The sequence below is a fragment of the Poecilia mexicana genome, unplaced genomic scaffold, assembly GCF_051168715.1.
Source record: "Poecilia mexicana isolate PSO_F unplaced genomic scaffold, ASM5116871v1 scaffold_18, whole genome shotgun sequence".
NCBI lineage: Eukaryota > Metazoa > Chordata > Actinopteri > Cyprinodontiformes > Poeciliidae > Poecilia > Poecilia mexicana.
Genome location: NW_028263387.1, coordinates 5,766,975 through 5,787,761, shown reverse-complemented (window position 1 = coordinate 5,787,761; position 20,787 = coordinate 5,766,975). Strand labels below are relative to the sequence as shown.

At 41.5% G+C, this 20,787-nt stretch overlaps 5 protein-coding genes and 2 pseudogenes across 6 annotated transcripts; 2 read left to right on the top strand and 5 right to left on the bottom strand.

Annotated features, from left to right (window-relative positions):
* The first annotated feature begins 3,616 nt into the window (after window positions 1-3,616).
* Window positions 3,617-4,442, top strand: LOC106913287 (histone H2B 1/2-like). The gene has a single exon (XM_014979994.2). It carries the CDS (start codon window positions 3,639-3,641, stop codon window positions 4,011-4,013), a length of 375 nt encoding a protein of 124 aa, XP_014835480.2. The 5' UTR covers window positions 3,617-3,638; the 3' UTR covers window positions 4,014-4,442.
* A 177-nt stretch (window positions 4,443-4,619) lies between these two features.
* On the bottom strand, window positions 4,620-5,094 carry LOC148153955 (histone H3). Its single transcript, XM_088016091.1, has one exon. It carries the CDS (start codon window positions 5,065-5,067, stop codon window positions 4,657-4,659), a length of 411 nt encoding a protein of 136 aa, XP_087872217.1. The 5' UTR covers window positions 5,068-5,094; the 3' UTR covers window positions 4,620-4,656.
* Window positions 5,095-5,397: 303 nt separating this feature from the next.
* On the top strand, window positions 5,398-5,854 carry LOC148153954 (histone H2A-like). Its single transcript, XM_088016090.1, has one exon. It carries the CDS (start codon window positions 5,428-5,430, stop codon window positions 5,812-5,814), a length of 387 nt encoding a protein of 128 aa, XP_087872216.1. The 5' UTR covers window positions 5,398-5,427; the 3' UTR covers window positions 5,815-5,854.
* A 1,092-nt stretch (window positions 5,855-6,946) lies between these two features.
* On the bottom strand, window positions 6,947-7,613 carry LOC148153953 (histone H2B 1/2-like). Its single transcript, XM_088016094.1, has one exon. The coding sequence runs from the start codon at window positions 7,580-7,582 to the stop codon at window positions 7,208-7,210; it is 375 nt and encodes a 124-aa protein (XP_087872220.1). The 5' UTR covers window positions 7,583-7,613; the 3' UTR covers window positions 6,947-7,207.
* Window positions 7,614-7,952: 339 nt separating this feature from the next.
* On the bottom strand, window positions 7,953-9,056 carry LOC106913369 (histone H4). Its single transcript, XM_014980052.2, has one exon. The coding sequence runs from the start codon at window positions 9,024-9,026 to the stop codon at window positions 8,715-8,717; it is 312 nt and encodes a 103-aa protein (XP_014835538.2). The 5' UTR covers window positions 9,027-9,056; the 3' UTR covers window positions 7,953-8,714.
* A 496-nt stretch (window positions 9,057-9,552) lies between these two features.
* LOC106912758 (histone H1 pseudogene) lies at window positions 9,553-10,312 on the bottom strand (annotated as a pseudogene).
* A 2,470-nt stretch (window positions 10,313-12,782) lies between these two features.
* Window positions 12,783-17,639, bottom strand: LOC148153952 (E3 ubiquitin-protein ligase TRIM21-like; annotated as a pseudogene). The gene is made up of 2 exons (XR_015766218.1): window positions 17,326-17,639; window positions 12,783-15,139 (listed from the first exon to the last, which is right to left on the bottom strand). The product of XR_015766218.1 is annotated as an E3 ubiquitin-protein ligase TRIM21-like (transcript).
* Window positions 17,640-20,787: the final 3,148 nt, after the last annotated feature.

The following is a 20,787-nucleotide window of genomic DNA, read 5'->3' as shown; positions in this document are numbered from 1 at the left end:
TAAACTTTTATAACAAAGAACAGTTATAAGAGTGTTCAGAAATATTTTAGGTACATATATTCAATGCCACACCCTGCAGATGTCATTGTCTCAATGTGCTAACCAAGTGACCTTTGAACTTGGGGGAGGGGTTCAACTGTGGGAATGACTGATGTAGGAGACATCTTTTTGAGGTTCCTTTAGGTCTAGAAGGTCTAAAATATCTGATAATTTAAGCTATGGGGAAACAGCAATCTATATAGAATAAACAGGCAAACCATTTAGACATAGCACAGTGCTATGTATTATGCTAGTAGCAACAGTTGTTACTCTTCTTACGATCAACAGATGAATCAAGGGATACAATTTTCTTTATATATCAGTAGAAGACACTTCAAAATATTTTATTTATATTTGTTTATTTAAATATTTTGCTGACTTCCTCTTGGACAGCTTTGTGACTGACATTTGCCTCCAGCATTACAGGCAGGAAATAAAGAGGTCTGGTCATGTGACCTTTCACACTAGCTACATGAAATTGATATTGCTTAGAATAGACACTATTATTTTTATTTAAAAACTTCAATTAGCTGCCAAAAGTCAAATTTCTTTTAGAGCTTCCAGAAGTTCAAAAAAAATGTCCTACCAAAAATTGTTGCTGGTGGGGTTAAATGGGTTGTAATTGCTTTAATGCTGTGGAAAAAGTTACATTGGTGGAATAAGACCTTGAGAGTTTATGAGGAATGTTTTATGTTTTATTCCTAATAGAGAGGTTCATCCTTTCCACATGCATCCAGCGTCAGTATCACTTTGTCTCTGGATCTTTCACCTGGAGCGAAGCTCAGGCCGACTGCAGAGAGAAACACACAGTGGAAAATGTTGGGATGATTCCTGCAGCTTCTCATACCCATTTATCTGCTACAACGGTAATGATATACAACTACTACATTTCAGTATTGACAAAGACTTCATCATAAAATGTGCAAATGCTGCTCGTTTTCATCCTATACTGCAGGCACACAGGAGAATCCTGAATATGTTCTGGTCAATGAACCCAGATCCTGGTCCGATGCTCAGACGTACTGCAGGCAGAACTTCAGAGACCTGGTTACCATCAGGAACGACACAGAAAACCAGAGAGCTCGAAGTCTGGTGCCTAGTGGGACCATAGCATGGACTGGCCTATTTAGAGATCCAAATTTGTACTGGTCTGATAGGAGCAGCTTTGTCTACAGCAAGTGGGCAGATGTTTTAAAAATAATAGGCTCCAACTGAGTACTTTGTGGTGTGACATGGAATAAAGGTGATTGGAGTTTTCGCACAGGTGAAAAAAAAAGTTCATTTGTTTGCCACAGCCTCCCAGGTAAGTGTTTAAGTGGTTTTCCCTTATTGATATGCATGTAGGACAACATGAGCTGCAGCTTTATTTTTCTTTCTTTCATCTTGTTTAAAAAGTATAGATGAAACAGGTTGTGAAACTGAGATTGAAGACTGAGGACTCTGTCAATCTGAATGATCCGCTTCTGAGGGCAAACATCCTGAAAAAGGTCATTTTTGGAAATTAAAAAAAAAAAAAAAAATTACATTTCTTTGGAACACTAATCTCCCAAACCCATACTTCCTTCACCAGCTGCAGGACAGACTGAATGAGAATGGGCCGAGTGTAACCACCTTGAAATGGAGACAGCAGCCTGATGGAGACGTCTTTAAGAAGAAGGAATATCTCTGAGTTACTGATCTCAGCATGGAATGGTTTATATAAATCTGGTTATACCTTTGGTCAGTGGCAGTTCAAATGTACCGTATTTTCCGCACTATAAGGCGCACCGGATTATAAGGCGCACCTTCAATGAATGGCCTATTTTAGGACTTTTTTCATACATTAGGCGCACCGCATTATAAGGCGCATAGAATAGACGCTTCATACTCTATTATTACACATCCACATTAATAAAGAAATGGTCCCCGAGTACTTTATATAGTAGGCTGGCCCAGCCGTTGTTTCACTCACGGTGTTGGTGTTGCGATATTATGCCCAACTGCTTTCTGGGTAACACAGACCAACCGACACGCTGCCGCTGCAGTCTCTGTCTCTCTTCCCCTGCCCCTCCCCCCCTTTAAATGTATTATCAAACTTTATTAACAAACCAGTGTTCTGACAACTATCCCAGCATGCACCGCGCACCACTTCTTCTAGGGGGAAAAAGAAGTAGGCGGCTGCTTACCGTAGTGGACCAACTACGTAAGCAGCCTACTGCATGTCTGTAAACATGACGTCTTTCATTTCGATCTGAGTTAATTAGCGTAGCATTTCTGCCGGATTTTCACAACATATCAGCCACGACAATGGACAGGGGAACCAACAAGTTCATGTCATCTTTTTTGGACGACATCAAGGTGTTTGAGCCACTGGATGCCTCCAACATTGTGCGCGTCACAGCTAAAAGCTACCGATAGATGAGGAAAACAGCAGATCCTCACACCCTCAGCATAAATATAGCTGTGGACAAGATCACTGATGCCTATTGTTCTTGCAAGGCTGGGTAAGTCGGCATTCATGGTTTTGAATGTACATTAGCATATGTTTACTACTGTAGCTTGTGTTTGTGAGACGGTCACGCACGTGGTAGCTGCACTGTGACCTAAAATGGGCATTAGCCAATGAAACGCGGCCCCTGTGGTAAAGTCCGTTGCTGGACCTGTTGTGGCTCAATATTTGTCCATATATAAGGCGCACCGGATTATAAGGCGCACTGTCGGCTTTTGAGGAAATTGAAGGTTTTTAGGTGCGTCTTATAGTGCGGAAAATACGGTAATCATATAGCCACAATCTGTAATAATCCGTGATTAGATGACAGGTGAAATCAACGTGCCAAGCCAGCCTGGACTTGAAACTCATCACCAAAGATAAATGATTGTAAATTTCTGCTTTGCTGCTTTGGAATAATCTGAGCTTCGTTTGATCCGATCCAGTGGATTGGTCAAAACGTGATTAACTTGTGTCAAACTTTATTCTGTGTGAATATCAATGATAAACTTATTTTGTCACAAGTCTCTGAAATGTGATATGTCACTCACTGGAGGAAAACGGCGGAGAGCAAAATTACTGTATTATTCTAATCATGAGTTCTTTTGAACCGCAGCAGCCGTGGACCCAAAATAGATTTAAAAAATGTGATCACTAAGGTCTCATGAAGTAGCATGACATAAGGTACCTTTTTCATGTATAAAAGTAAAGGTTAAACTGTATTTAATAATTTAAGTTAAGCTGCATGGACATAATCACTCACAATATTGATCAGTTTTCAAAGGACCATACTGTACATCCTGCACTTGTATTTTATAATGAAACAAAAGTGTTTTTCATAAAAAAAGAGAAAAGTGTTCAAAAGCGAAAAATAACGATTCAAATGGTTAAAATGTATCAATGGTGTTTATTACTTTGTTACATTAAGTAACAAACGGGGAGCTGCGGGATTCCCGCCTTTCCTTCTCCCGCTATTAACCGACAGGGAGCGACTACAACAAAGTCCACCTCCACTGAGCGCCTCATCCAATCACAGCCACGGGACGGTACGGCTCAATTTCCATACAGCATGTATAACATCAGCGGTTCCTGTTCAGCAACTCATTCGTCGCTGCAAGTTTCCAGAGACAATATGCCCGAACCCGCAAAGTCTGCGCCCAAGAAGGGCTCCAAGAAAGCGGTCACCAAGACCGCCGGCAAAGGAGGCAAGAAGAAGAGAAGGACAAGGAAGGAGAGCTACGCCATCTACGTCTACAAGGTGCTCAAGCAAGTCCACCCCGACACCGGGATCTCCTCCAAGGCCATGAGCATCATGAACTCCTTCGTCAACGACATCTTTGAGCGCATCGCCTCCGAGGCCTCCCGTCTGGCTCACTACAACAAGCGCTCCACCATCACCTCCAGGGAGATCCAGACCGCTGTGCGCCTCCTGCTGCCCGGTGAGCTGGCCAAGCACGCCGTGTCCGAGGGAACCAAGGCTGTTACCAAGTACACCAGCTCCAAGTAAACGGCTCTGCTGTTTACACACAAACCCAACGGCTCTTTTAAGAGCCACTCACTACATCTGAAGAGCCTTAATTCCTAATGTTGGTACTAGAGCTTAATATTATTTTTACAGATTACCTACTAGTTTTACCTGGTCTACAAAATGTGCCCCTGTCTTTACAGTTGGATTTAACTAAAAAAGTCCTAGAAATGGACATTGCAGGAACATGAATCTAAAATATTCTGTTAACATTTGAGCCTTGTTCATTTCTGCATTGTATGCAAAATAAACCTATTTATGACGGTATTAATCCACTTGTTTGGAGTTAGTATTTTGATAAACCTATAATTGTAAAAATCCATTTTGTTTTGGGAACATGCTGTGCTTAATATGAAGAGGGGCCCAAAAATAAACTGAAGACCTTAAACTGAGAAGGCCAAAAAAATTAAATCTGCAGGACAAATAAGATTCACACAAATTATGGATATTCTGTTTTCATGGGCAGTGGTGATAGTATGGGATAAAACTGCTTATTTTGTTTATGAATACATTTTTAGATTTGTACAAACAGAAAAAATTAAGTCTAAGACGCAACAGGAAGAGCTCTTAATGAAGGTGTGTGGCTCTTAAAAGAGCCGTTGTGTGTTAGTTGGAGCTGCAGCCTCTAAGCTCTCTCTCCGCGGATGCGGCGGGCCAGCTGGATGTCTTTGGGCATGATGGTGACCCTCTTGGCGTGGATGGCGCACAGGTTGGTGTCCTCGAACAGACCCACCAGGTAGGCCTCGCTGGCCTCCTGCAGAGCCATGACGGCGGAGCTCTGGAAGCGCAGGTCGGTCTTGAAGTCCTGAGCGATCTCTCGGACCAGACGCTGGAAGGGCAGCTTGCGGATCAGCAGCTCCGTCGACTTCTGGTAGCGACGGATCTCTCTCAGAGCCACGGTACCGGGCCTGTAACGGTGAGGCTTCTTCACGCCGCCGGTAGCCGGAGCGCTCTTCCTGGCCGCCTTGGTGGCCAGCTGCTTCCTGGGGGCTTTGCCTCCGGTGGATTTACGGGCGGTCTGCTTGGTTCTGGCCATGCTTCTGTTCTCTGATCACGATCAGGAGAGAAATGATGCAAACCGACGAGGCTCCGCTGCTCTTAAGCCGAGGCTCTGGGCGTCACTCTGTGACGCTGCGGCTCCGCTCCGGATCCTGGTTGGTTAGCGGCTCCTCCTGGAGCTCGGCGCCGCCCAGAGGCGTCTCCTCCCGGCTTAATGTCCGCCGCTCATTGGAGGAAGGCGCGTTTAAAAAAGTCCGCCTCTCCGTCCCGCTCTGCTGGAAGCTTTTCTGGTTGGTCGCCAGCATCGTCCCGCGCCTCTCCGCGGACATATAAAGCAGCTTTCAGCCGCTGCTTCTCATTTCTTGAGTTTCATTCTCCAGGAACAAACGATAAGAAAATGAGTGGCCGCGGAAAGACCGGAGGAAAAGCCAGAGCTAAGGCCAAGACCCGCTCCTCTAGAGCCGGACTCCAGTTCCCAGTGGGCCGTGTTCACAGGCTGCTGCGCAAAGGCAACTACGCGGAGCGGGTCGGTGCCGGAGCCCCCGTCTACCTGGCCGCTGTGCTCGAGTATCTGACCGCTGAGATCCTGGAGCTGGCTGGGAACGCCGCCCGCGACAACAAGAAGACCCGCATCATCCCCCGTCACCTGCAGCTGGCCGTCCGCAACGACGAGGAGCTCAACAAGCTGCTGGGTGGAGTCACCATCGCTCAGGGTGGAGTGCTGCCCAACATCCAGGCGGTGCTGCTGCCCAAGAAGACAGAGAAGGCCGCCAAGACCAAGTAAACCTGCTGCTGCTGCTGCTCAGCAACAAACACAACGGCTCTTTTAAGAGCCACACACTCATTACATCATGAGAGCATCAAATCCTCATTCTTTAGCACATTTTTCTGTCCTGATCGGTTTCGGGTGTACATCACTTCGGCCAACGGTGTTTTAAAGTACTTTACAATGGAAAATCAAGCTGCTTTGCAGTGATGGGAATTTCAAAATGACCAAAATGGCCCTTAATGAGTTCTCATCTCCAGTCCCATATATTTGCAAATAGTAATGTTTCATGACAAATCCTCTTCAATTCAATGTTATACTTCCTTAATTTTATCTATTCTGTTATGAAAGGAGACATTCTTGTGTTTCTGTAATATTTAACAAACAAATGAACAGAATACTGCCAAGAAATCTGCTGAACAGACCCATAGTAATTTAATCTTCTAAATTATCTTTAATCTTCAACCAGATGTTCTCTTACAGCTCATTATGAATATTTTAAACACATTTTAAAAACTTTTTTTATTTTTCTGACAATGGCAGTCTTTTTTTTGACTGCTGCTGTCTGGCTATAGCTGGAAAGAATATGCTGTTATGCCCAGTAATAAATGCAACAGGAAAAAATGTGCTATACAACCAGGAGAATCTGATCAGCAGCAAAAGCTGAAATAATCTGTGGCATCGCCAGACATCTTTCATAGTGATATTCAGATTGGACCAGTGAAAATTTTAGGGTGGCACACCAAAATTGGTTCTTTTGCCAACTCTGGTAGAGATCAGCCTGTGGCTGTGCATTGCGTCTATCATTTTTTTTCCATCTAAAAACAATTTGCATCCAACACTTTTACCTCAGTTGAGAAACGACTCAGATTCTTTAAAAATATGATAAATCACGTGTTGTGCTGAAGCTTCGACTTATATTTTCTTGGGGGTTCTATGGTCCATTTGCACTAGGGGGAGCTATAGCACCCCCTAGTGCAAATGGAGCATGGGAGCAATCTGGTGATAGTCTTTTTTCTCAGCTGATCTTATCCTTCAGATTATGCACAACATAAATGTTGGCATATTTGGTATGAAATACTTTTGCCTGAAAGCTTTACATATGTTCACACACCAAGCACATCAAATGAACATTAAAGGGTCAAATGTCAGGTTTCAGTATCGATTTGTTAGATTCATGTTGATGTGCATGCAATGTCCATTTCTAGGTTACATTTTTAATTAAATCCAACCGTAAAGACAGGAGCACACTTTATAGACCAGGTAAAACAGATTGCCTACTGTTTTTACAGTAGGCAATCTGTAAAAATAATATTAAGCTCTAGTACCAACATTAGGAATTAAGGCTCTTCAGATGTAGTGAGTGGCTCTTAAAAGAGCCGTTGGGTTTGTGTGTAAACAGCAGAGCCGTTTACTTGGAGCTGGTGTACTTGGTAACAGCCTTGGTTCCCTCGGACACGGCGTGCTTGGCCAGCTCACCGGGCAGCAGGAGGCGCACAGCGGTCTGGATCTCCCTGGAGGTGATGGTGGAGCGCTTGTTGTAGTGAGCCAGACGGGAGGCCTCGGAGGCGATGCGCTCAAAGATGTCGTTGACGAAGGAGTTCATGATGCTCATGGCCTTGGAGGAGATCCCGGTGTCGGGGTGGACTTGCTTGAGCACCTTGTAGACGTAGATGGCGTAGCTCTCCTTCCTTGTCCTTCTCTTCTTCTTGCCTCCTTTGCCGGCGGTCTTGGTGACCGCTTTCTTGGAGCCCTTCTTGGGCGCAGACTTTGCGGGTTCGGGCATGTTGTCTCTGGAAACTTACAGCGACGAATGTGTTGCTGAACAGGAACCGCTGATGTTATACATGCTGTATGGAAATTGAGCTGTTGCATTTCCTGGCTGTGATTGGATGGCTCAGTAAATCAGGAGGTATTTGAATTGAAGCCACGTGGTTTTTCAAATGTTGCGCGCAGTCGAGACAAAGGGCGGGAATCGCCAACGTTCTCCTTAAAAGTGAAACCATAAAAGCAGACACTTCATCACTGCTTTTTGTTATTTATTGCTTATTCTGTCCACATTTGTTGAACCACAGAAACTTTTTCCAAGGTTTCTTTAGAGACAAATACTGTCAAAATAGTGTATTTCTCATAGATGAAAAGAAATGCTGTTACCCTTCACTTTTACAAAATAACCATTTAATAAATTCTCATTAAAAACCACAGAGCAAAAACCACTAAAAACTCATTTGACAATAAAACATGCAGATCATTTTTTGTTTAGAAACAGTGAGTAACCTTTCAATTTCACTTAATCTTTTCAAATTTAAAACAGAACAAAATGCCTGGCCTACAAAAAGAAAGATTTAACCCTGGATAAAAAATGAAAAGGGTGAAAAAAAATATAACAGAAGTCAGTTTTTCATTGTCATACTTTACATACGATTAATTCTTTCAAATATATTTCTTTAGGGTTCTTCCATAATAAAACTGAAAAATAAAAATTCCAGAAGAAATTAATTCCCCAATAACTTGTAACAACTAGGCTGTTTTTTTAAGACTCACACAGTTTTTCCTCTACATTTTCAAGAGAAGCATACATTCAAGTTCACATAAACCCCACTTTTGATAACTTAGCCCAAGTACCTCCCCGTGAATTTACTTGTCATCTACTGATGAAACAATGAGTTCATGTGTTGCCAGTTTAACCCCTCAAAACTTCCGTAAGAATATGTGGAAGCAAAACACTTTACACAGTGTGAACAAGCTATTTTAATTTCTTATGTTTTGTTATGCAGGTTGAGACAGAAGTAAACTTCATTTCTTTAGATTTTCTAGATTACCTTTACACATGTTGTATCACACAGAAATTCAGCTCATTAACCGATAAGTGGGCGGCCCTGAAAAGGGCCTTTGGTTTAGTAAGTAGAGTTCACCGTTTAACCTCCGAAGCCGTACAGAGTGCGGCCCTGCCTCTTGAGAGCGTACACCACGTCCATGGCGGTGACGGTCTTCCTCTTAGCGTGCTCGGTGTAGGTGACGGCGTCACGGATGACGTTCTCCAGGAAGACCTTGAGCACACCGCGGGTCTCCTCGTAGATGAGACCGGAAATACGCTTGACTCCCCCGCGGCGAGCCAGACGGCGGATCGCGGGCTTGGTGATTCCCTGGATGTTATCACGGAGAACCTTACGGTGACGCTTGGCGCCTCCTTTACCGAGTCCTTTGCCTCCCTTTCCTCTGCCGCTCATTTTGTCTTGTTCTTCTGTGCAAACACAAAGATGAATGTGAGCCCGAGCCGCGGAGTGTCGGGCTTTATGTGTGAGCTGCGGACCTATGAGGAGCCGATCTCAGCAGCTCCTCCTACAAGACTATGACAGACTGTGGTTTATTTATCTCAGCTTGAAGCGGATTTTAAATCCGCACACATGGAAAAAATCTAAAAATACCTCTCTCCACTGACTAATCTCACTTTTATCATATTTAAATTTATATCAGACATTGTGTTATATTATATAGCACCATTAAAATAATTACTGGATATAATTAATTCCAACAGTGTTCTGGAACTCTCCCATATAGCAGTTTCTTTGGGAGTATGCTCTTCCGCCTCAGTCAAAACGCTGAGTGCTTTGTGTCTGTTGCGGCCGACACACGCTTGAAATGAGATAACCACTAGGAAAAAAGCGGGAAAATTACATAAGGCTCTATAAACAGTTAATGAAAATACATGGTGTTTATGTAACAGATGTAAAAGGTGGCATTGATTTTTTAAGTTGCTGAGACTTTCTAATGAAAGGAGGAGCTCTTCAGTAGAATGTGTGTTGGCTCTTAAAAGAGCCTTTGGTCAGTGAAATGCGGGGCTGAAGCAGCTGTTTACTTCTTGGCCTTCTTGGCTGCGGCCTTCTTGGCTGCAGGTTTCTTTGCTGGACTTTTCTTGGCTGCGGCCTTGGGCTTCTTGACGGCGGCGGCCTTGGGCTTCTTGGGCGCGGCCTTCTTGGGGCTCTTGGCGGGTTTCTTGGCCGCTTTCTTGGCCGGAGCCTTCTTCGGGGACTTCTTGGCTGCCGCTGCGGGTTTCTTTGCGGCGGGTTTCTTGGCCGCTGCGCTCTTCTTGGCGGCGGGCTTCTTGGCCTTGACGGGAGCCTTCTTCTTCACCACCTTCTTGGCCGGTTTAGCGGCTTTGGGCTCCTTCTTGGCGAGCTTGAAGGAGCCGGAGGCACCCGTGCCCTTAGTCTGGCTCAGGGTCCCTTTGGTGACCAGCTTGGTGACCGCGGTGTTGATGCGCTTGTTGGCCTTGCTCACGTCCACTCCTTTCCCGGCCAGCACCTTCTTGAGGGCCGCCAGGGACATCCCCTTGCGCTCCTTGGACTCGGCCACGGCGTCCACGATGAGTTTCGGGAGGCTGGGTCCGTCCTTCTTGGGCCGGGGAGCGGACTTCTTCTTCGGGGCTTTGGCCGGAGCCTTGGCCGGCGCGGCTGCTGGAGCTTCCTCTGCCATGTCTGTCGGACTGGGTTGTTCCTCTGAACGTACCGAGCTCAGAGCGGGAGGCGGGACTTATAACACACATGAGAACCGTGAAGAGACAACTCGGTCCGCTGCTCTGCTGCCGCCTCGAACAGCGGCTCCACTTTGTGTTTTCTCCGCCAACATTTAGTCTCAAAATACTCCGAAAACAAACATCTTACAAGACCAAAGTTACTAAAGCAGATATAAAAGTCTCCATTCTTCAGACTGAGCTCATGTTTGACACCCATCATGTTTTTCCTTTGTTCCAGGAGCCTTTAAAGCGGCCAGATTCTCACCTTCGTTGTGCCTCTCGCTGGGAGTTTTCTTCGAATTTCGCCTCCAAAAACATCCCAAACTATCTTAAGTTGCATGTAATAATTACGTTTCTAATAGCAGACAAATGAAGAGACATAATCACGGTGAAAACGTTGCGCTGAAGCGATCCAGTGATTTTTAAGAGGAGCGTTTTCCGCGGATGTAAACACACCGCTTCCCCGCTGCTTGAGGCGGACTGCTCCCAGAAGATCCGCTGGAATAAACGTCCCATCTGCGCTAAATATGGATTCAGCAGCAGATGCAACGAAAAACAATATCATGGCTAGTCCTCATCAGCAAATAAACATCTTTTTTGTTACCTTACACATTCGCACGACCTCTCACTCCCCTTTTAAACATAGTTTTTGAATTAACTTGCAGACAGATTTTCTTTCACGAGGTCATGACTAATATACTATATTCTAAAATCAGGACATTTAAGAAAATTAAAATTACTTTTATTTTGATGAAACCAAAATCATATTCATTCAGGTAATCATATAGTTGCTGTTAGAACCCCTCATTTTTTCATGTCCTCAGTTCCATAGGGTGTCTTCATCAACACAGTGGTTTCTGGAACATAAGTAGTCATATAATTAACCTTCAAGATGTTTCAATAAATATGACACATTTAAATGTACATTCAAATATAATAACACTAAAACATTTGAAAAACCATTTGATAGAATCTCTGACCATCTATATTTTGAAAGTTAGACTAAGATCATTTCACTGTATGTAAAAATCACAAAATGAACCAATAGGATGTATGATGACTGATGATCAATGTATCGATTCGGAACATGAGAGGATCGGACAGTTTAAACAGCACATTACTGCTACACTAAAGTTCAGTTTTATATTTATTATTCTGTTTATCTTCACAGCTATTGTGGGAGAGTTCTCATCATTCATCGTACCAGGATCCTCTGATATGGTTATGCTATTCTGTCTGATGAACACATTTACTAACCGTAAGAATTTACACAAACTAAAGATGAAGATGGTGGAGATCGGTGACTTTACAACCAGGAAGAGGTCACTGGTACACTGTAAAACTGATAACCCCCTTAAATCCCATTATTTTTACCTCATGGCTTATGAAACCTATTTATGGTTCTTTAATAGAACTTTGACGGCATTCATGATCTTGATGAATCCCAAAATGAAAATGAGTGTGATACCACTGTAGCAGTTTGTGCAAAAAGAGGCCCGACCAAGTATTGAGTGCATAGAAATGAAGTGACATTTGTGTTTAAAAGATCAATTAATGAAAAATGTTCACTTTTATTGACCCTATCTCATAGTATAACTTTTGGAGACACTAAATTGAGGTTTTATTTATTTGTAACCCATAATCATTAAAATTGCACAAAAAAAGATTTAAAATATTTACTCTGTGTGGAATGAATCTACGTAATATATGAGTTTTACTTTCAGAACGAAGTGACAAAAAGTCAATTTTTTCCACAATATTCAAATTCTTTCACATGCATTAAAATGTAACATATTTAACTTACTAACATTTTACCTGTAACGTTAGTATGATCAAGGCCCTCTGGTGACACCTAGTGTTTAGAGTTTGAAATTGTAATTACCTTTTAACCACATTTAGAAATCTGTCATAGTAGTATCATTTTGTTGTTATAAAATTATCCTCATAATAACATATATTTCTTTGTCAAAACCATTACAACCATGCAATACAAACCAGAGTTAAGTCGTCCTACACTCTTAATATTTTAGTCTTTGTTAACAGTTTTTCTTTTCTTGTTTTATTCATATGTTAATTTTGAACTATCATTACATCCTTTCAGATCTTTTGTGTGGAATCTGCTGTGGAGGAACAAAGGGAAGTAGGAAATCCCATCCATCCGAGAAAAACACAGGAAATTCATGTGAACATAGGAGACAAATAATTGATGACAAACAAGTATTGTCGTCTGCTAGCTAGACTGCACTGAAGTAGTAAGTAAAACAAAATATTATTGGCTAACTAAGTCGTCCATTTGAAGCAATGCTATCAATGAGATCAAGGCATTCTGGGCAGATAAAATCCAACCAGTTACAGTAAGCAAGATTATCTGACTGGCAGGTATTTTCTGTAACTAAAGTAAAGAGCCGTAAAGGAAATCAGACACATGCACATCTACAAGTGTTACATATAGAGACACATCAATCCTGAATATTTTCCTTTATTAAAAGAAAACAAACTCTTTCCTTTTGTCATACACGGGTTTTGAATGTGTCATAAAGATCTATAAATAGTTTTCCTCTTTTACAAAGATTTAAAAAAATTATAACAGGTTAGACTGTATCTAATACAAGCAACTCAACAGAAAGGACACTCAAGGTCAGTTTATGGAAGACAGGAAAATAAATCGCCGTGGTCAAACACAATGGTCAAAATATTACAGAAACAACTACAGAGTACATCATTGAGGTCTTTTCAAACCCAAGGATGAGATGAATATGCCTGTTCAAAGCTGAAGGAACTAGATCCAATGATACAGACTAGCAACGCTATATGCATAATGATATATGATATAAATCATACGTAACTTACAAATGGATTTCCTACGGGACAGGGATAAGATGATGGAGAGGGTTCTGGAAATAATGTGGGCAGCAGAGTTTTAGGACTAGTTGCAATCTGTGGGAGGATTTGTCAGGTAAACCAAAACAAAGGGAGGGTTGTGACTAAAGAATGGATCAGAATGCCAGTAGAGAGGCAGGTATGGATGTATGATACATAAATGGGAGTAAGTGATTTTTAAGTGGGACTGGAAGGATGTATTTGAGGATGACACCCAGACTTTCAACCTGGAAGAAAGGTGAAATAAGGATCTGTCACCAGAAATGGAAAACATACACTGAAGCTATTCAGAAATAGTTTCATTATTCATGGAACATTATCTCCAAAATCTAAAAAATCAACAGTTGTAGGATTGACAGGACAGATGACCAGAGGTCCAGAATTTTTACCACCGTCATTCTTACAGGGACTGAAGAAAGGATAGAGTTTCTCTGTAAAGCAACATCCAGTAAAGGAGTAGATGAGGACTCTAGGCTCTACATTAAGACCAAAGGAGACCAGACCCTGATCGTAATCCACAAACACCCCCACCCTCTCTGGACCAGGCTGAGGACAGAGACGGACAGAAGGTACACTACCAGCTGTATACTCATTTCCATTTCTCAAACTTATTGTGTAGTAGCCATGTTGAGGACAAGCTATGAGATCTCCCTTCCTGTTGACCGACTCCCGGGCCACTCCAAAGTCCCAGTCAGTTTTTCCTTTAACCCGAACCTCAAAGTAAAATCTACCTGAAGAGAAACTCTGCTTTCCTAAAATGCAAACACAGTAAGAGAATCTATCTGGGTATTCCGGAAGATTCTTCTTCAAATCACCGTGACTCACTCGTTTTCCATCATTAGACAGGATGAGTCTAGGATGTGATGTGTCCGGATCAAGAGTCACGTCCACAGCGTACTGTTGGATCCACTTCAACTGAAACGTAATCATCTTCGTCCTAAGAGTGCCCTCCAGCTGTGCCACAGCGTTCACAACAGTCCTGTCATATGATAGCGGTTTGACGTCGGCATGCTCCCACTCTCTAGTGGGTGGTGCAAAGTTTAGGGAGGAGAACCTTTGAATAAACTGGAGGTGGTCCTCATAGCACAAGAGCTGCTTCACCTCAGAGCTCCTCTGCATCAGATCAGAGATTTGCTGTTTCAGATCCTTGATCACAACTTCAGCCAGCTTCTCTGCAGAGTTCTGTTTGTCTTCGATTTCCGTTACAAGCTTTTCAAAGCCTTTTTCAACAGACCTCTTGAGGGCAGTGAAAATCCGAACATCTTCTGCTTTCTCTCTGTCTGCTGCCTCCTTACTTATCCTCACAGACTTTTCAATTTCCTGAATCTTCTCTTGCTTAGTCTGGATCATGCTGAATTTCAGCTTCCGTCCTCCCCAGCTCCGCTTTCTTTTTGTCACATTCCTCACCTAGAGGAATGAACTCATGAGACTTGTGGTCTAAAATTGAGCAGAGAGAACAGATGCATGTGTTGTCCGTCAGACAGAAGAGCTCCAGCAGTTTACTGTGCTGTGCGCATATCCTTTCTTCCAAGTCCTCCACAGGTTCCATGAGCTGATGCCTTTTCAGACGCGATGCCGTCAAATGGGGCTCCAGATGAGTCTCATAGTAAGAAGCCAAGCACACAAGGCAGAACTTCACCGCCTTTAGCTTGGTTTCAGTGCAGACATCGCAGGGAACGTCTCCTGGCTGTATAGCTTGTTGCTCAGATCTGCTGATCTGAGCAATCAGATTCTGGATAAAGGTGTTGATGCTCAGTCGAGGTCTGGTGGGAAAATGCTCCTTGCACACCGGGCAGTTGAACAGAATGCTACTGTCCCAATGTCTGTCGATACATTGTTTGCAAAAGTTGTGTCCACACGGTGTGCTGACTGGATGGATGAACACATCCAGACAGATGGAGCACTGAAACTGATCCATAAGTTGAGAGGTTTGGCCAGCGAACATGTCTGCAGTGTGTAAAAAAAATAATAAATAAAGATTAACAATGATCTACTGTATACAACCTGAAATTCAGTTTTATTACACTTAAACAGTTGATTTGGTTTTATTGATTTAAGGTTCTGTGGAGGGTGATTATTTTATTAAATGTGGTAGAAAGAAGTCCTACCGCCTTCAGTTTTTTCGACAATCAGATACATCCATCCGTCAAGGTGTTGAATGCTAAACAAGCTAACCAGATGTACACTAAAATTACACCTGTCAGCTAATATGGAGTTTGCGTGACTAATTGTCAAACACCTTTAAGACTTTGAACATTCACAACTAATGTGAACATGGAGCTGAAGGGTACTGATGAGTCACAGTAGACATGGAGGGTTGATACAAACAGGCTCAATCCACATGACTTTACGTAGAAACACAGACACTGTCCAGCTAAACAAAGCAGCACTAAATGCAACAGCATCCATTATGAAATAGTAGATTTTTTTATTTCTACTAAGAGAGATGAATCCCACTCATATAAATGTTTTTAGCTTGAGCTGTCTGAAAGACAGCTAAAAGAAACGCATATTTTAAGATTTAGCCATTAAATACTCAGATTAATCATTTAACTTCCTATTAGCTAATGATGTGACATCTGTCTACTAAAGATAAGGGAAATATTAATGGAAGTAACTTCATGATCACAGTATTTTTAAACAATAGGTGTCAGGAGTCCCTGATGAAACTAAACTCCCGTTAGCAGGTGCTGGCCTAGGAATTTCAGACTTACTGTCAAAGGGATGCAAAACATGTTTTGAACTATTAGTTTAGATGAATCTGTATCATAGTTTGTGAGCCATAAGTTTGTTGATAGCTAAAACATTCATCAGTTAAATCTTACATTGTTAGAGCAGTTTCTGCTGCTGGAGAAAAAAATGCAATAGCCAATATGCTAAAGTTAGCATAACTGCTGAGCATCAAAACAAAAACTAGAGCAGAGTTTATTAAAGACTGTATGTATGGTGTAATGATAAAGCTTTACATGTTTCAGGTGAGACATTGACAGAATATCACAGTTGCTTTCTTAACCGATTTAAAGTACAATTCTGATTGGAAGATCTCTAGTTTTAGTCTAAAAGTAAGACAACAAACCTTTGTGTTGATGCTGGTTGTTCTAAAACAGTGAATAATGTTAGTTGTACTTACCAGTTTTAAAGTGAGTTTTTAACAAAGAAGAGATTGACTTGAAACGTATTCTTCTTGACGACTAAAATGACAGAGTGATTGTTTTGTCGTCACTCAGTCATTTCAGGAATGTGACTCTTAAACTTGACCTTCAGCTTTTGCTCCTCCTGTACTTTAATGGTTTATTTTAGCTCTCATGGTTATTGCATTACATTAAAAACATGATCCGACAGAATATTATCTTCAACTTAATGGAGATCGCTTTTCTTAGTTGGTGTTAATGATTTTGATGATGGCACTCGACAAAATGTAATGTCTGTTACTAGTTTCTAAGATGGTAACTGTTGTTTTTATGAGGTTTTATGTTTGTGTTTCATCAGGTAAAGCACTTTGAACTGCTTTGTTGCTGAAATGTGCTATACAAATAAATCAAGATTTAAGAGATTACCACAATCAATTCACAAAAAAGTTAATACATAACCTAATATAACCACAGAACCCTTCAGATATATATTTTTTAATTCAGGATTTTTAAGAATGCATGTTCTGTTCCCATGTCATCTTTACAGCATAACTTCATTTTGAATAAATCACAGCAATGTCTTGTCCAAATAATTTAAGTCTGCTGCTGGACACAGGGACAAACTCAACAGAAATGTCCTGCATAATGTACCTGGTTTGTCAGTCTTTTCCCTCTGTTTGTTCAATTTATAAAAAAAAAAATTACGTTGATTGTATTGTAAGAGTCATAAAATATTCGGTGTGTTATGGTGTGGCCACTGGGCGTGGCTGTGGTTCAACAAATATATAGAAGAACCGTTGTATGTGTGAGAAGTTTCTAGGGGCAGTTAATAGGTTGTTGACCATAGATCTTTCTTCACAAAATCCTCTGGTTTGTCCAGCAGATGGCAGCAAGAGACCACAAATAAACCACATATCATAATCTTAAGTTTTTAAATTGTCATATATATGTATTTAAGTTGCACATATATACAAATCCTGTTTAAATACTAACAAAACTTACATTTATTCATTTGCACGCTCCCAGTCTCTTGAACAAAAAGCTCTGAACGGTCTCCAACGATTACTTCGTCAACTTTCTGTTCATCTAACACTGAACATGTGCTCTTACAGCAACGACGGCTATTGGCAGCTTGAAATTAGATTGAACCAATCACAGCAAACATTACTCAGACGACTTCCTGAGCTCTTAAAGTGATACACGGTTATATTAGTCCATTTTCAATAATAATAAAACAAAAGATTTTTGTTGAAAAGTTAACAAAACAATTTCCTTGATAGATGAATCCTGCACCTAAACTACAGCAAGAGAACTGAAGAAAACCCCCCCAAAAAAGCCAGGTAAAGACAGAAAAGGTACAAAAGAAACATAGTGAAATAAAATTACGCATTTTCTTATAAACTATTGATAGTTTTCTTTTCGAGGACAGTGAACTCAGCTTTGAAAAAGAAACAAAAATCCAAAAGTTATTTTAGTGCACTTCTCTCTAAGTTATACATAAACGTTCTTCAAATTAAAACGTTTTTTTTTCTCTCAGAAAAAAACAAAACAACTAGACCCAAGGAAGTGCAGCATGTCACAATGCACACGTATAACAATATACCATTCTTCAAAATAAGAGCATAAAATTCTAACCACCATACAACTCTTAGCCATTTATAGTATCCCGTTCATTAATGTCAATTTGGTAGTGGTCTTATTTTCTCACTCAATTTTAAACAGTCATAGTAGCCCAGGCTAGCTACGCTGACAACATGCTAGCCAACGTCAAAACAACAAGGTAATGGCTTGTAACTATGGAAACCAGTGACAGTTTAAAAGCTCGCTGGCCCTTTGCGCGCGCATCCGTTGTGTTAGTAAAACATCCATAAGACATGCCCGCTCTGAATTTCAAATGACACTGTGACATCACAATATAACTTCAAAGGCAGAATTCTGACATCACCAGCGATTATAAAAGCTCCGAACAGTGATCTACTTTCATCACAACCTGTTAGCAGCTGTTGTTAATAGTTTCTATTGAGAATTTGCTTAGCAGTTTAAAGTTAGATTTTCAACTTGTTTGGTGCACATTTCTTTTGAAACTTAACGTGAAATCTTTACCGAGTTTCTAGACAAGGGATTTATTGTTGAACCGGAAACAAGCAAAAGCCACAATGCATTCTGATCAGCCTGGAGTAGAAGAGGTTACATTCGAGGACATTGAAAGGGAATTACAGATTCCCCAGCGACCCAAGCACAAGAAGAAGATCCCATTTGCAGTCTGGTTGGAGTTGCAAGCTCCTAAGGACCTAAAGATACCTGATGAAAATATGGAACAGCAGGACTCTTCACTGACCACCACTAGAGTGCAGGAGACAAGCAATACAGCAGAGAAGGAACAGCTCTCCAAGTCTGAAGAACAGCCACCAAAGACAAGGCGCAACAAAAAGAAAAAGATACCGTTTCAAGTCTGGATGGAGAAATATGCCCCTGCTGATCTAAGGACTTCAGCTGAAGGAGGTACTGGAACGGAAGACGATTCACCAGTTACCGAAAAAGTACAGATCTCTGGACTGCAGGAAACTATCAATATAGCACAGAAGTCCTTTAAGTCTTGTGGTGAAAACGTTAATAAGCAAGACATTTCTCCCCCTGAAGAAGAAGGTAATCTGGAAGATTCCTTAAAGGAGATTCGCAAAGAGGACCCTGTCATTTCCACAAAACAGCTGGTGACTGAAAAGAAATCAATCTCCAAACCACAACAGAGAGAGGATCAAAAAGTGGAGAAAGAGATTTCAAAAACTAAGCGCAGCAAGAAGAAGCCATTGCTTTGGAAATCGTTCCCAGAGTCAGACGCTTCTATAGATCTTACATTTTTCACTGAAAATAGTTATCAGGCAGCTTTGCCCAGCAGAAAAAAGTCATTTTGGAAAGTGCTCCCCAAATCTGAACCTCACATGGATATAAGTTTTATTGCTGAGAATACTGAAACTCAAAAAGTGTCAAAGCCAGCACAAGAACAAAATCAAACATCATTAAATGTTAAAGGAGAGTGTTTAAGAGAAATTCAAAATTTGCCCCACTCCTCTGCAAAGACAAGTCAAGGAAAATGTAACTGTGAAGCCAAATTTAAAGCCTCTGAATTGGAATATATAAAAGTACAGAAATATTTAATGAAACAACTTGATGAGCTCTTCGATATTAATCGTAAACTGAGTGCTAAACTCAGACAGCAGAAAGAGGTGACGAGGAAAGGACTCTCAGAGAGAAGCCAAAGCAAGACTTCTGTTCAAATTCAGGAAGATTCCCAAGACTGCTCATGGCAGAAAACCGTCCATACTCGATCTGGTTCAGTACAAATAGCGAGGGATATACGGGAAACCAGCTACCAGTTAAAACCACACTGTCGAACAATTTCAACGCAAACAGAAATGGATGTGCTGGAAACCAAATGTCAAGTGAAACCAGTCAGTCGGACGACATCAACTCAAACAGAAATGGATGTGCTGGACACCAAATGTCAAGTGAAACCAGTCAGTCGGACGACATCAACTCAAACAGAAATGGATGTGCTGGAAAGCAAATGTCAAGTGAAACCAGTCAGTCGGACGACATCAACTCAAACAGAAATGGATGTGCTGGAAACCGGCTATCGGTTTCCAGTCCATGGAATGATTGAATTGGAAACCATCTGTAAAGAAAAGCTTTCTGAATCAAATGGTGAAGAACAACACATTTCAGCACCAGAAACGGTTGGGGATCAGACAGGCACCATCAAAAATGAGATTCATGCAAAAGAAACTGTGATTGTTAAAGAACAGCAGATCACTGAGGAAAATAACATGTCTGAAAACCAACCAAATGGGGACGAGCAAGATAACAAAAAGCCATCAAGGAAAGCTAAATGGAGGACCAAGAGAAAGGCTGCAATGAAAGCTGCATCTGATTTGGAAAACCCCAACAAGGACAACGTTTCTGGACAAAACTGTGAAAAAGAAGCTTCTGTACCAGAAACAGGTGGGGATCAGACAGCCACAGTCAAAAATATTCATATGATTGAAACAACAATCTGCAGTCCCCAGCAAATCTCGGAAGAGGACATGATGTCTGAAAGACAACAAAATGGCGTTAATGAAATGAAGAAACAATCAAAAAAATATAAGAATAAGAAGAAGAGAAAGGCAGCATTGAAAGCTGCCTCTGAACAGGAAACAACCAATAATGATCAAGTTCTTGGAGAAAACATGGAAGAAGAAGTTTCAATACCGGAAATAGTCAAGGATCAGGGAGCCACCATCATAATTGAGATTTGTGAAAACAAAACAGTGATTGACAAACTACAGCAGCCGACTGAAGACGAAATGGGAATACAACAAAATGGGGACCAGCAGGATGAGACAAACATTGAGACACCAAATACTGATTTTGAGATCCCTCAGACAGTTTGTGAAAAAATAGTCACAAACCTTTGCATAACTTCAG

Coding starts and splice junctions, on each gene's coding strand:
- LOC106913287 (XM_014979994.2), top strand. CDS start 3,639: ATGCCCGAACCCGCAAAGTCTGCGCCCAAGAAGGGCTCCAAGAAAGCG.
- LOC148153953 (XM_088016094.1), bottom strand. CDS start 7,582: ATGCCCGAACCCGCAAAGTCTGCGCCCAAGAAGGGCTCCAAGAAAGCG.
- LOC148153955 (XM_088016091.1), bottom strand. CDS start 5,067: ATGGCCAGAACCAAGCAGACCGCCCGTAAATCCACCGGAGGCAAAGCC.
- LOC148153954 (XM_088016090.1), top strand. CDS start 5,428: ATGAGTGGCCGCGGAAAGACCGGAGGAAAAGCCAGAGCTAAGGCCAAG.
- LOC106913369 (XM_014980052.2), bottom strand. CDS start 9,026: ATGAGCGGCAGAGGAAAGGGAGGCAAAGGACTCGGTAAAGGAGGCGCC.